Genomic DNA, 13,867 nt, shown 5'->3' with positions numbered 1-13,867 from the left:
AGAGGGGCGGGGCCTTAGCAGTTGCCCGAGCCGGGTCTGGGAGGAAGGGCGAGGGAGGCGGAGGAGGGGACAAGATAATTCCAGTCTCCAACACCCAGAAGTTGTACTGGGGAACTAACACAGACCTTGAAGGCAGATTTACTGGATTGGATCCCCAGCTCCAACACAGTCCTTCTATGGCCTTAGGCAAACCATGTAACCGCTTTGTGCTTCAGTTTCCCCATCTGTAAAATGGGTATAATATGGGGATTACATGAGTTAATGTATGCAAAGCACTTAGATCCGTACCTGGCATAGAATTTTGCTATTGTAATAAAGGCTATGTGACATCATCTAGTGGCATATAGTCTTACATACTTATATCGAGGCTGCTCATCTTGGGAAGGAGACACAGTCTGAATAATTATCAGAAGCAAAGCAGGCAGATATTTCAAAGTAAAGCTATACATCTTTTCTTGGCCCAGAGAGGGGCCAAGAAAAGAAAGTATACTTTGTAGTAAACTACAAAGAAAGTATACTGGACGTTGGAAATTCTTTTTCCTCTCAAATACGAAGCTAGATTAGAGTCTGTTATAGATATAGTATATGTTATTTTTTTATTTTTGTTTTTGAGACGGAGTTTCACTCTTGTTGCCCAGGCTGGAGTGCAGTGGTGCGATCTCGGCTCACTACAACCTCCGCCTCCTGGGTTCAAGCGATTTTCCTGCCTGAGCCTCCAGAGTAGCTGGGATTACAGGCGTCTGCCACCATGCCCAGCTAATTTTTGTATTTTTAGTAGAGACGGGTTTCACTATGTCGGACAGGCTGGTCTATGTTCTTTTTGTTCCTACTTTTGCCATAATAGATCCTGCCCTTATGTCCTGTTGCCTATAAAACACTTGTGAAGCCCAAGAAATCAATTACGTAACAGTGAAGAGAAAAAACGATTGTTTAATTGCAGTCACGTTTATTTGCAGTTTCTATACACACTTTCTAGGTAATCAAACTTTTCTGATACATTTTTTTGAGAGGGGTTCACAATGAAACTGTCACCGTTTTTACTAAAAATAAATACAAGACTTAAAGTGTTGCACAGCTCTAAAATATACAAAGGCTTGGATTGAATGTAAACGTTGAAAACATCTTACAAAAGAAACCATCTTTGCAGCAATTTAAAAAGTTCATATTTACAAATATTACAAAAATACAAAATGGATGCAAGTCCATAAACCATTGTCGTTTCGGCCAGCATGAACTGGTTCTAGTACCAAAATAGTTACACTGTAACCTTCTTCATAGTTTTAAATCTTTATTACCATCTAGTTCTCTACGTGCCACCACTGCAGCAAATGTACTCACTCACTGACCTTTGGCAAGAGCAAACAGCATGTTTTGTTTGCTACAACTAGTCCATGTCCTCTACTTAGCCAAAAACAAAACAAAATAACAACAACAAAATCAAAGTAGAATTTTTTAAAAATGAAAAAAAAATTCCCCTACACAACACAGATATGTTGTATAAACATAAAAGAACAAAAAATCGCATCAGTGCAAACAACAGAAGAAAAGTTCGGATTGATGTTCTTCACAATACCTAACGTGTGTACTCTGCTTCAAGACGGCAGTGATGTTAAAGACAGCCCTAAATCTTGGTTTTGTTTGCTATGTAATCAAGTCATGTAGAATATTCCAGATTATTAAGGAACTTCCTGCTTTTTCTTCTCAGTTTGTAACTCAATACTCTTTTCCACAGTGAATTTTTAAATCCATCTTTATTTGGGTTTTTTTAAATCTATGAAATATAAAATAGAGAAACTCTGTTATAGATTTTTAGAGTAAACAAAATAAGTAAAACTATATTATAAGGGTTAGTTCTGTGATCATTACATATAGAAGGTATCTTATTGCCTCACAATTCAAGTCAATATGTATTTTAAAAAATATATGGTACCATTACTTAAATTAATGTCAATAATAAAAAGGTGACATTTTTATTAAAGCCAATTCATGTATTTTCTATTCAAGATTTAGAATCACTTTTAAAGCCCACATACCTTTCTTCACGCTTAAAAAACCCCTAACTACACAAAAGCCATACTGCAAACGAACTGCTTTTATGAAATTACAAAAGATCACCTACTGTGACTGGAAATGATGGTTTCTTATCGCATTTGCCTAAAAATTTTATTTTTAAAACTTTGCAAAGTGTACTTTTCAAATCATGAGACAGATTTATTCATATTCCCATGTGGTGTCAAACCATGCTGGCTTTCTTAATTGATGGGTTCCAATGAGAAATGATGGTCCATTTTATTCAAACCCTAAAACATTTTTCTTTTAAGAAAAAGTGTAACACTTTGTAAATGTTCAAACCCTTTACCAGGTAGCTTATCTATCCCCAGTGTGTGTGTGTGCACACACACACTCACACTCGCACACACACATACACACTCTCTCTGACTCTCCCTCCTCTTATACCCCTCCACCCCCAGCACCCATTTTACATACAAGGATGACAAGAAATTTAGTAACACAGTTTGTTAGTGAAAACAAATAGTAGAAGAAGCCAGACATTATTTTTTCTTTCCAAACAAACAAAACAACAGCAATCAGATTATCCATTCTTAGCCTGTAGCAGTTTAGAAATCATTTCTATTGAAAGACAGTATCTTCTTAGACCAGGCTTCCTCCTTCATTTTGCATGAATTATTCCGAAACGCAAACCCCCTTCCACACCTCCTACTTTCCCAACTACCACTTGCATAAGCTTAAAGCCAGCAGCTTGTCAATTTCTTGGTAACCTTGGTATGTTCTATCATTCTAATCACATTCTAGTCTTTTATAAGTCAGATCCCTTCTTAATTCTCTCTACGTTCTACCTCTCCCATTCAAAACCTATTCTAGCTGCTTGTATTTCTGACACAAGATTCCAAACATTAGTATCAGTTCATGTTAAAATCAGAGGTGTAAAAACCATTTGCAGATTTTAACTTGTAACTACATTTTTTTTCAGTTTTAAGACAAGAAAATTCAAGTAATTTCAAGTAATTCAGCTTGTTTCCCTGCCTTTATTTTATCAGAGCACCTGCCCTGACATTTCCTCTCCCACCCACCACCCTCCCCTTTTGCCATCAAGCAGACACTATAGTAAAACCAGACAAAAACTCAGTTGTATGTAGTATTGTGAACCAGAGCTGTTCCCCATTCCCAGTTTAACAATGAATATAAATAATGCATATACACATACCTATTTTCCAACTACGTTGTTCACAGTGTCATTTCTGTTAATTTTTAGGTAGCATGAATCTCATCAGCACAGAGAGAAAGCTTCACTGAAAACTCATTACAGGTACTTACTGATTAATCAATAGCTCTGTGGCATGCTTAGGTTTTATTTTTGTTAGTTTAAGAACGTGGAGCTAATTTCTAAACTCTTTAAGGAGTTTAACAATTATAGTCATTAGTTATGACTGTTTATGTCCCCAGTAGCCTAATATAAAACATAACCTAAAATTAACTACTGTTTTCCCTACTCATTCTCTTTAAAGCAATCCATTGAAAAAATTAAAATCTAAAGGACACTGTCAGATGCTGTTGTTCAGGGCTTTGTGTTGAGAATGATGACTTCTCTCATTGATTAAAAAAAAAAATCAAAAGCATGCTTTTCATTCTGTCCAAATTACCACACAACAAATCACAGCCATGGGTTGCTATTAGCTTGTTTGGTGCTGCAATTTGTCACAAACATGATTAGATCTGAATTCATTATTTTAAATTATTCATATTTCAGTATATGACCTCAAGATTTCCTTTAGTTCACCAGTTTAAAATTCATATTTGAGGTTTACCATTCAGAAATCATATTGGTGGACATTTAAATATGGCATTTGATATGAAAATGGTATTCACAGAATACAGTTATTACATTTTATTTTTGTGTATTCTATAAACAGTTGGTGTGCAGTAGATAATTGACCACATGTCCACTCATCATTGATAAATCTATTTACACATTTTTATCAAAAATATGGTATTTACATATGTGTAGTTCTTTCTTCTAAATTTTGCTTTAGTTTAATGTAAAAAAATACCAAACCTCCAGAGTAATTTCATCTTCTTAAAGAATAATGACAGTGAGGGCTTTATTTTCTGAATAGGCAGCTCTGGGAAAACGTTTTCTAGGTGTCATGAAAATTAGACATTTTTGTATCCTCTATTTTTGCAAGGAAGGAGATTGCGTAAATCAAACTATGCTAAAGAAAAACATGAAAGACTGCAGCTACTTAAAACATGGAAACTAATCAAGAATGTCTAAACCACTTTCTGTTTACCCAGCACATACTGTATTTAGAAATTCATTCATTGCTTAGCAGTGATGCTACCCCATTAAGTTGAGACTTTTCCCAAGTCCTCTATTCTGTTCCTTCATCCTCATGTGAGTAAGGGTTTTGGCCTTTGCCAGGCAGCCTGGTACAGGCACTCTATGTTGAACTCTGGGAGGAACGGTCGTCATGTGGGCTTCCGTCAGAATTTTCCGTCTCTCCCTCGGAGATCGCCTGCATGGGCGTGTTGTACAGCCGGCAGCGGACACTGTAGCGACTGCTGCTGGCTGCAGGAGGGGCCCGAGAACGTCCAACCCTTGCTGATGCTGAGGTGGCAAAGCTCTTCGAGGAAAAGCCTTCTGCATTAACTCGTGGGGAGCATGGAGAGAGTGGGGACAATGCTTCAGTCCCTTGTGACCCCTGATGGGCATCATCAGTGCTCTGAGGGGACTCTGTTGTGAGCTCCCCAGGAGGTTTGGGCAGGATGGGACTCTTCAGGATCTCAGTGGCAGACATGCGGTAACTGGAATCTGAGCGGCTGCCTTTCTTGAGCAGTAACAGCTTAAACTCTTCATTGGATGTGTTGGACTTTTTGGCATTTCGGTATATGAGACCAGGAGACCTCTGGCTGTTTGGGGTTGTCACACTGCTGCTGGGTGAAGTGATGGAATTGGCGCTGCTGCTGCTACTGCCAAGAGGAACTCTCGATTTGCTTCGAACAGACATGTCCCCGGAATCTTTTCTTCCCAGTACTTTCCTCTTGGATCTTTGAGAAAAGGAGAAAATGGGGCAAACATCTCAGTCCACGTTTTTATGAAACTGAATTATTCAGTTGTATTCACATATCTGTTTAAAATGCATTTTGAGCCTGTCCTATATGATAGGATACTAAGCATTAGGGCTATAGAGATGAAAAATAAGATACGTTCCTTGTCCTTGTAGCACCCACAATCTGAGAGAAATTCTCTGATAACCAGTGGACACAAATTAGGTCCTAGAGATGATCATTTCAGATAATGGCTAATGTGGAGGCTAGAGGTTCTAGAGGATATTCTGTAAAAGTTTAAGAAACTATACTGCTAACTGCCGGGTGCGTTGGCTCACACGTGTAATCCCAGCCCTTTGGTAGGCTGAGATGGGCAGATCACTTGAGGTCAGGAGTTTGAGACCATCCTGGCCAACATGGTGAAACCCCATCTCTACTAAAAATACAAAAATTAGCCAGGCATGGTGGCGTATGCCTGTAATCCCAGCTACTCAGGAAGCTGAGGCAGGAGAATTGAATGGCTTGAACCCGGGAGGCGGAGGTTGCAGTAAACCGAGATCATGCCATTGCAATCCAGCAGCCTGGGCGACAGAGCAAGACTGTCTCAAAAAAAAAAAAAAAAAAAAAAAAAAAGGAAAGGAAAGGAAAAAGAAACTATACTGCTAAGTAAACTATATTTCTGCTTCCAGGGGGTGAAAGACTATACCTTTTTCTTATTAACTCTGTCTCTGTAACACAGATGAAATGATCTGATGTCTGGGATTGGCTTCCAGATGATACCAGAGAAAGCAAGTGGATGGAGGTGTGGGTGGGATAGGGATTGTCCCTAGTTTGACAGTTGATAATCCTGGGTGATGGTTATGTCAGCAAACATTATACTATTCTACCTTTTAAAATCCCTCCATATAAAAAGATAATTAAATGACGTTTTAAGTCAATTCATCTTGGGCTGCAAATATCATTTCCTATAGCTTCGTAAGAGCATCAAGAGCATATTAAGCAGTAAGCCAGCTCTCTGTGAGGAATTGAAATCCCAGACCATCTCTGAAGCTCTTAAAGCTTTGTATACTGTAAGCTCTCAAGAAAACAAAATAATTCTTTTTGCTGTGATGTAAATAAACAAGTAAATAGATAAATAAGTAAACCCTGCACAAATGCAAGTCTAAGATTACCAACCTGAATACATCTATTGAACCTTGACACCCATCATCATATTATTGATTTTCTTTGGTAAATCAGCAGGCATAAATTTGTGGATCTTCAGTATGACTCAGTTCATTGATAAGCATTGGCAGCATGCACTTTCCTCAACTTAAAGATTCATACGGTAGAGAAAATGTGAGTTTCACAAGTGTAGATCTGCTTGATTTTGGTTCACAGAAACCTCTGTGGTTGATATCTTGTATATGCCAGTGTCTGGCACTCCACTAAGTTAGGGCTTTCAAACTAACATTAGCTTTTAGCACCTACCATATTCTAGACACACAAAAAAAGTTATCATCAGAATCAAATACGTGAGCTATAGGCATTCCCATGTGCAATAAGGGAATAGGTCCAGAGGTTTCAACTTACTCAAGACTGGCTAGGAAGTGGCAGAGTTGGGATTCAAATCCAGGTCTTTCTGACCCCACTATTTACATCCTGTCCACTATTCCACACACTTGCATTTGGTCCTTTGGGAGTAACTTTTTAACTTACATAGCTTTTTAACTTACATAGCAGTTTAGTAATTTTTCCTAGGATTGGAGATAAAGTGTGGGGGTGATGGAAATATAATTAGAACTTAGACTAGACAGGGGTGAAGGAAAAGAAACTAATGGTTCTTCACTCTCTGAGTAGAGAAGTATGCCTGCTAAGGTATGCACAGAAGGTGTTTCTGATTGGCTCTGTTTAAAACAATTGTTGAACAGCAGTACTCCTTCTTTATGAGAGAACCACATCAACAGAAAACAGAAATTCCTATTAAAAAGTAGAACGCGGTGGCTCAAGCCTGTAATCCCAGCACTTTGGGAGGCTGAGACGGGCGGATCACAAGGTCAGGAGATCAAGACCATCCTGGCTAACACGGTGAAACCCCGTCTCTACTAAAAAAAATACAAAAAACTAGCCGGGCGAGGTGGCGGGCGCCTGTAGTCCCAGCCACTCAGGAGGCTGAGGCAGGAGAATGGTGTGAACCCGGGAGGTGGAGCTTGCAGTGTGCCGAGATGGTGCCACTGCACTCCAGCCTGGGCGACAGAGCGAGACTCCGTCTCAAAAAAAAAAAAAAAAAGTAGAATTCCAGGAGAAAAAGATTGTAAGCTGCTTGCAGTGAATTTGTTTCAAAAATGATAACTTTATGAGGTAGAAAAGACAATCCCCAAGTTGTATTTCTTGGGAGTTTCATCTAGGTTCCCGAGGTCTAAGAAGACAGTCGTGTTTGTGAAAGGAGGAGGCACGGCACATCATGATTGGCTAGCTCAGTTGGATGTAGGTTAGGTGTCCAAGGGCTAGTTCCTGCTCTGTTCTTTGGTCATCAGCTACAAGGAGTATTTTTTGCAAATATGGACCACGGATCACAAGGGCTCATGGGGGCAGACGAGGAAGTATGCCTTTGCAGCATGGACACAACACTGTCCTGCAAAAGCAAACCAAAGGACCTGTATTCATGGAATATGGACATTAATTTTGGAGATGAAGGCCAGTACTATTAAAGAAATTTAAGTTCTAAGAAGAAAGAAAAACAGACAGCAAATATTACTTGTTCTGAGTTATAAAATGGACAGGAACATGTATTGTCTTTTCTCAAACTTGAGACTCTGTTTTGTGAATCAACTTTGTGTGCGTGTGTGTGTGTGTGTGTGTGTTTGTGTGTGTTCTCTAAGTTTTATTTTATTTTAAATTGACAAATAATTGTATATAGTTACAGGGTACAATGTGAGTTTTTTATTTTTTATTTCAATAGGTTTTGGGGGAAGAGGTGGTATTTGGTTACATAAATAAGTTCTTCAGTGGTGATTTCTGAGATTTTGGTGTATCCATGGTGAATCAACTTCTGTTTGTCTCTGCTGGAGTATGACTACAGCTTTGATCATATTTTTTAGGTTCAAGAAAATATTTAAAAGTCAGAGATTACACTAGAGTTTGAGCTTTCACTCCAGGTCACTTAACCACAGATTGTTTTCACATAAAAGCTTGTTCCAGAATGTCTTTTCCTGGGGAAAAATAAAGCCACTCTTACGAAAGTCTCTCAATAGAGGTCTATCAAACTCTATATAAAGATCCTATTTCCCAACTTGCATATCAGTCTATCAACTTGATTTGGAAAAATTATTCTTTGCTTGCTTTTGTTTTTGCTGAATGTATTACAATTACGAAAACCTTTCCCGTATTTGCATTTGTGAGAAGTACCTGAAAGGGCAAAACCTTTGTTGTACCTTTTGTTTTGGGGGACTTGGTAATGTTGCCTCACCTGTGAATGACTGCAAATAAATCCTCAGTTGTTCGAGGTTTGTTTGGGGACACGAACACACCCTCTGCTTCAGCTTGGGAGTCTTCACTAAGTGGTGAAATGATGGAGTCATCACTCGGTGATGATTCTTAAAATAAGAACAGAAGAATCTTTAAGAGGAAGTTACCCAGCACATTACTGTACTTCACTGACTCAGGGAACAAACAAACAGAAATTACCTTGCTGCCATTTTTTAAAAATGAGAGAGATACTTGTCAAAGCTTACTCACCCAGTAACAAAAGATTTTATCTCAATTGTTTTAATAAGTGCAAAGAAAGAGTGGAAAGAAACCAACACCCAGCTGTACCGTATTATTGGGAACATAAGAAAAAATTCCAGGAAGTGCCATGAGACGCATTTCCTTTATGACAAGTTATCAGTGACTGACCTTTCAATGAAGCCTCATCCACATTTCCTTGGGTCTCCTCTGCTTTGCTGTTATCAGAGGCACTTTTGGCTGAAATACCTGAAGCAATATTTTCCTGCTTGGAACATTTTTCAGGGAATGAATTTACAGGTGTTATCTCCAATTCATAGCTGATAGTACCAGGCACTTTGTCGTGGTGGCGGCTCATAATAAATTGATGCTTAAGTTGATTGCTTACAGCTGTTGCTCTAGTTGGTGAGTTTGACTGAGATGTGATTACATCCACAGATTCAGGTTGTGCAACTTCCTCCCCACCTGCAGAGTGTGCCTTCTGTACCTGTTCTAGGGTTTCATCTGGACCAGCTCCATATTGTATTATTTTACCATCCAAATCATTTGGGCGGGCAGCAGAGACCCTTTGAAATCCTTCTGTGGGAAATGCACAGTTTTTGGATGGTGTGTTTTCTGCAATAGGCTCAGTCTCTGTATGCACTTGGTCTTTTGTGACATTTGAATCTAGAAGACTGCTACCAGCTGAGGTTATAGTTTCTGGATTGCAGCGATTCTTCACATCAAAAGTAGGATTTTTTTCTAAATGTAGTTTAGCTGGTCCTATTTCAACTGCAGAAGAGTCTAAAAAGGACAGTATGGTGTCTTCAGTGGAGTACTGACGAGATACTGATTTATTTGCTGTATGCGGCCTAATCTTACCCGGAGACAAGGCAGCCGTTGTGAGTGTGCTTTCCTCTAAATAAGGGAGATCTGTATTATTTTCTTCTTTTTGCTTAACTTCTTCAGACTTGTTAATGGACCTAAGGTTAACAGATTTCAGGATCGTTGGTGTAATTGCAAGGGACGGTGGAGGATTTGACCTCAGTGTTTCTCCTACTGTGTTCTGCTTATTATGAGTAAAAACATGCAATGGATGACGGTGGTGGAATGGTTTGTTCAAGACATTATGAAGAGCACTTAGATCAAGATGGGTAGGAGGTATAATTGGAAGTTCAAGGTCTTTACTCAGTGATATAGTTCCATCTTTTAAAGAGGGTTGCTGTAGTGAGGATTTTCTTTCTGGGACTTTAGGTTTTCTTTTGCTACCTCCGGGAGACAATGGACCTGAAAAGAAAGCTGTAGGGAAAGAGGATGTTGGCGTTTCAGACTGGCTTGAGTAGCCACTTGATGGAGATGCCAAGCCAGCCAGCTTTTCTGGTGAAGCCAGTTTAAACTCATTGTCAACAGAAGGAAGAGATGGGGTAGTGGCTCTTGATTCTGATTGCGATGTTTGGGATTCAGAGCTCTCTGGAGATTTGATGCATTCAATGACTGTGGTACCCGTAGCGGTGCTTGAATTAGATAGAGATCTATAAGGATCATTTGTTTTCAAGTCATTTAGGAGCCAGAGGTCTGCATAGTGCGTGGATTCGGCACCTTCATCTTTGAATGGTGGGATATTCGAAGTGTCTAACTGAGGTTCCTTAATGTCATGTTCACTCTGGTTTATCCAAGAAGGTTCCTGCTTGGTGGGAAGACTGGCATTTTCCATTCGAGAAGGCGTGTTGGCGAAATCAAGAGGCAGCTTCATTTCTCTGGAACTGTGAGGCAGGTGCTGACCACTGCTTATCTTTGGTTCTTTCTTCTCAGAAATATCTGCGTTTCCATCAGACTTCCTCAATGATGAGCTACGTTTAGGTGGAGTCGGCTTTGCCTTTGGTTTCCTGAAAGAGATGCTTGGTCTTCCCTGCCTCTTGTGGTCTAAGTAGTCCTGCCAGGCACAATCTGGAAGACCAGGGGAAGCCCCTACACCCTGGCCATTCTCTGGGCCCAGGGCTGCATAGTGACAGACATAGCTCTTACTACCTTTGAGACCACAGTCAAAGTGCATGGACGTATAGTATCCTTCTGTGTCTACTGAAAAGTGAGAGCTAGTGTCTGCTTTGTCTGATGGAGACTTTTCCAGAAAGCTGTCATAAGTGGCCACGCTTGTGAAGCTTGGGCAGCCCAGGCTGTCTGCCTTGGGACGCTCAGGACTAAAATCCTGGCGGCAGGAGGCATCATGGTGGTGGTGCAGGTAATTCCACTCACTGTCACTTGTGTTGCTGTTGTTGGGATCATCCAGCAGGTCTACAACAGTGGAGGTAAAGGAGTTTGCCCGATGGCCTCTCACTTTATCCAAGTGGTCATTGTATTGTTCTGTCATGAAAACACTGGCATCCTCATTGGCATGAGGGGCTGTGTTTAGTGACAACTCCGAGTCACAGTGCGAAGAGCCAGTAAGTGGAGGAGAAGCTGCAGGAGGGATGGTTTCTGAGGTCTGCGAGGGGCATGTGGAGCTGCTTCCACTCCAGTTGCCGCTGGATGACTGGTGGTCATCTTTCTGGTCCATGTGGCTGCTAAGGAGGACACCAGCCGTGGAGATGCAGTGGATGGGGCTCCCAAACGTGTCTGAGTTGGAGGAGATGTCACAGCTGCCGGAGTCAGCAGCCATTCGGGACAGACGTGACCTTCCCCTCTCACTTAATTTGTGCTGGGGGCTGTGGAGATGTTGAGAGCAGGCTAGGCCCAAAGTAGGCTGGTGGTCCTGGGCACTCGGGCTGCTTGGAGCCTCACTGCAATCATTAGGGGTTCTTTCATGGTCACCCACAAAAGACTCTCCCTCTTCATATGCTGAGGGTTTAGCACCAACTTTGAGCTCAGCATCCCCACCTCTATTACCTTCCCGGGGAAGGCTCCGAGATCTTGTGCGGCTGCTCGCTGCAGGAGTAAACATGGTATCACCTTTGTCTGCTAGGGCAGAAATGTTGCCAGCAGAATGAGAAAGGGAAGCTGCAATGCTTTGACCCCTTTGAGCTCTGATTCTCCTTCTGGATGGGGCAGCAATCAGAATATCCTCGGTTTGGCACTCAGAGTCCCTGGTTCCGGATCTCCTATTGACAGTGTTGGAGGGGTCTGGGTTTGTGTGCACAATCACATTCCTTTCCCTGGCCACTGGTGATTCATCAGAATCTAGGGCACATGGAAAGCACAGTGAGATATTTTCTATATCAGCAGACCAACAGACATTCTGAGCTATGTCTGCAGATCTGTGGGCTGGCAGGTTAGAGCTGTTTTTTTTTTTTTTTTTTTCTTTAATAGAAAAAAAACCACATAGAATTAGGAGAGAGTTAAAATGCTTTAGGGTGTATATACATGTCCCCCTCATATATGTATATATACATACCAAGAGAAGATATGCTTTTATGTCTTTTGTGAATTTTCCCTCTCTTCACTATCACATAAATTTGCCACAATAAGTGACTACTTTTAAAAACTAAAGTACATTTTATCTTTTTGGCCACTACTCTTCATTTTTATTTTGTAATATAAACATGATGAAATAAAAATCATAGCTCTCATTATTAGAAATAAAAGTCTTATTTACAAGAGATGCTACCCTAATAATTTTTAAAAACTCGTAGGCAGAGATATTTTAAATGCACTAAACAGAATTGTCACCAAAGGTATCATATTATCAATATTCAATATTTCATTGCATATGCCTGAAATTTACCTTCTAAAATAATTAATGACATGAAAGTATATCTCTCTTAAATTAAGTTACAATTTTCCAAAAAGAAAACTTTCATTTACTCCTGCTACTTTTTATTCACAATTTCCACCTTAATAAAACTTTCAAAAATCAGCTAAGTATTACATTTCAGCCATAAGACCTGAATGTATATGCCTAAATCTATAAGGTCAAACCTTCACAGTCAAGAACAGAGAGTTAAAAAGTAATACCACCTGGCTTGCTGAATACAGAACAAATACACACCATTTTAAAACCTCTACAAGTTAAAATGTTTAATCATTTTTCTGTTTCATCTATTTCTTCTGTTTAATCTCCCTATCATCTATACTAGGCGGAGGAATGTTAACCATTAACATTTTTTGATATCACACCTATTTCTTGTTGAACTCTTCTGGGAATACCCGAGATGGTTTTCCTCCTCCTCAATTTTCGTCTCCGCTGTAGTACCGATTGTGAATGAACCAGAGAGCAGCGTATACTAGCCTCTCTGTCAAAGCCAACTCCTGCAACCCACAAATAGGTCTCATTAGCTTTAGAAATGGCAAACAAATTTTCATTTACTTGGAACACAGTGATATTAGTTGACAGGAAGTAAGGAAAGAGTTTGGGTTAAGCCTGTGAATGAATATAAGGGAGCTGTTATTCAGCTCTTATTTAAATTATGCTGCAGTACATTAAGCTTTACTTCTAAATGCAGCTCTCCACAACAGCTTGCACTGCCAACTAAAACAAGCAAAGAAGAAAAATCAAAAGAAAGAGAAGGGAAAAAGACATCCAAAAAATCCCTCTCACACAGAAATGGCTCCTTAAGGATTTATAACCTTTAGTTACTACTATTTACTGATCTATTTCTGGGCTCTTTGAAGCTGATACCTTTGCATAGGAAATTAGCAACCAGGATGCTAACCTGAATTAGCTCAGCTAACATATCCTGACCCATTTCTTCATTAAAAGCCATCTTTGTGAGGTTTTGTTCCCTCCATCTCTTATGGTCCAAACCTTCTCCCATTCCCCACGTGCGCGCGCGCGCACACACACACACACACACACACACACACACACACACACACCTCTTGCTGTGAAGAAACTCAACAGTCTAAGGATTTGTTTTTTTAAATCATCACCCAACTCTGTCTACTTTCTTCTGTTTACTAAACTCAGTGCTTTGTGGTTTAGCATGAGATGTCTTTTCAATATAAAATAAACATACAAGGCAGTTCCCAGTTCTGCACTTAAATGGATCCACTTTCTATACCAACTATAAATCTGGAATTCCCAGTCTTTATGCCATAGGTTTGTTTTTGTAAACACAGAGGGCAAACCATGGTGCTTGTTAGTTTATCTCTCCATAATCACATTATCAGCATTACATGCAGT

At 40.0% G+C, this 13,867-nt stretch overlaps 1 protein-coding gene across 7 annotated transcripts in view; it reads right to left on the bottom strand.

The window, feature by feature from the left end:
- Positions 1–929: 929 nt before the first annotated feature.
- Positions 930–13,867, bottom strand: part of NHS (NHS actin remodeling regulator) — a 363,822-nt gene continuing 350,884 nt past the window's right edge. For 6 of the 7 annotated variants that reach the window (XM_005593069.5, XM_045383529.3, XM_045383531.3 and 3 more), the window contains 4 exons: positions 12,862–12,993; positions 8,944–11,925; positions 8,516–8,642; positions 930–5,067 (listed from right to left, as the gene is read on the bottom strand). In XM_005593069.5, coding sequence (XP_005593126.2) covers positions 4,461–5,067; positions 8,516–8,642; positions 8,944–11,925; positions 12,862–12,993 — 3,848 coding nt within the window. In that variant the 3' untranslated portion in view covers positions 930–4,460. The remainder of the gene's footprint in view (positions 5,068–8,515; positions 8,643–8,943; positions 11,926–12,861; positions 12,994–13,867) is intronic. The other variant, XR_010584371.2, reaches the window with a different exon arrangement.

Source organism: Macaca fascicularis, chromosome X (genome assembly GCF_037993035.2).
Source record: "Macaca fascicularis isolate 582-1 chromosome X, T2T-MFA8v1.1".
Lineage (NCBI taxonomy): Eukaryota > Metazoa > Chordata > Mammalia > Primates > Cercopithecidae > Macaca > Macaca fascicularis.
The sequence above is the reverse complement of the archived record's forward strand: the minus strand, read 5'-3'. Positions and strand labels throughout refer to the sequence as shown.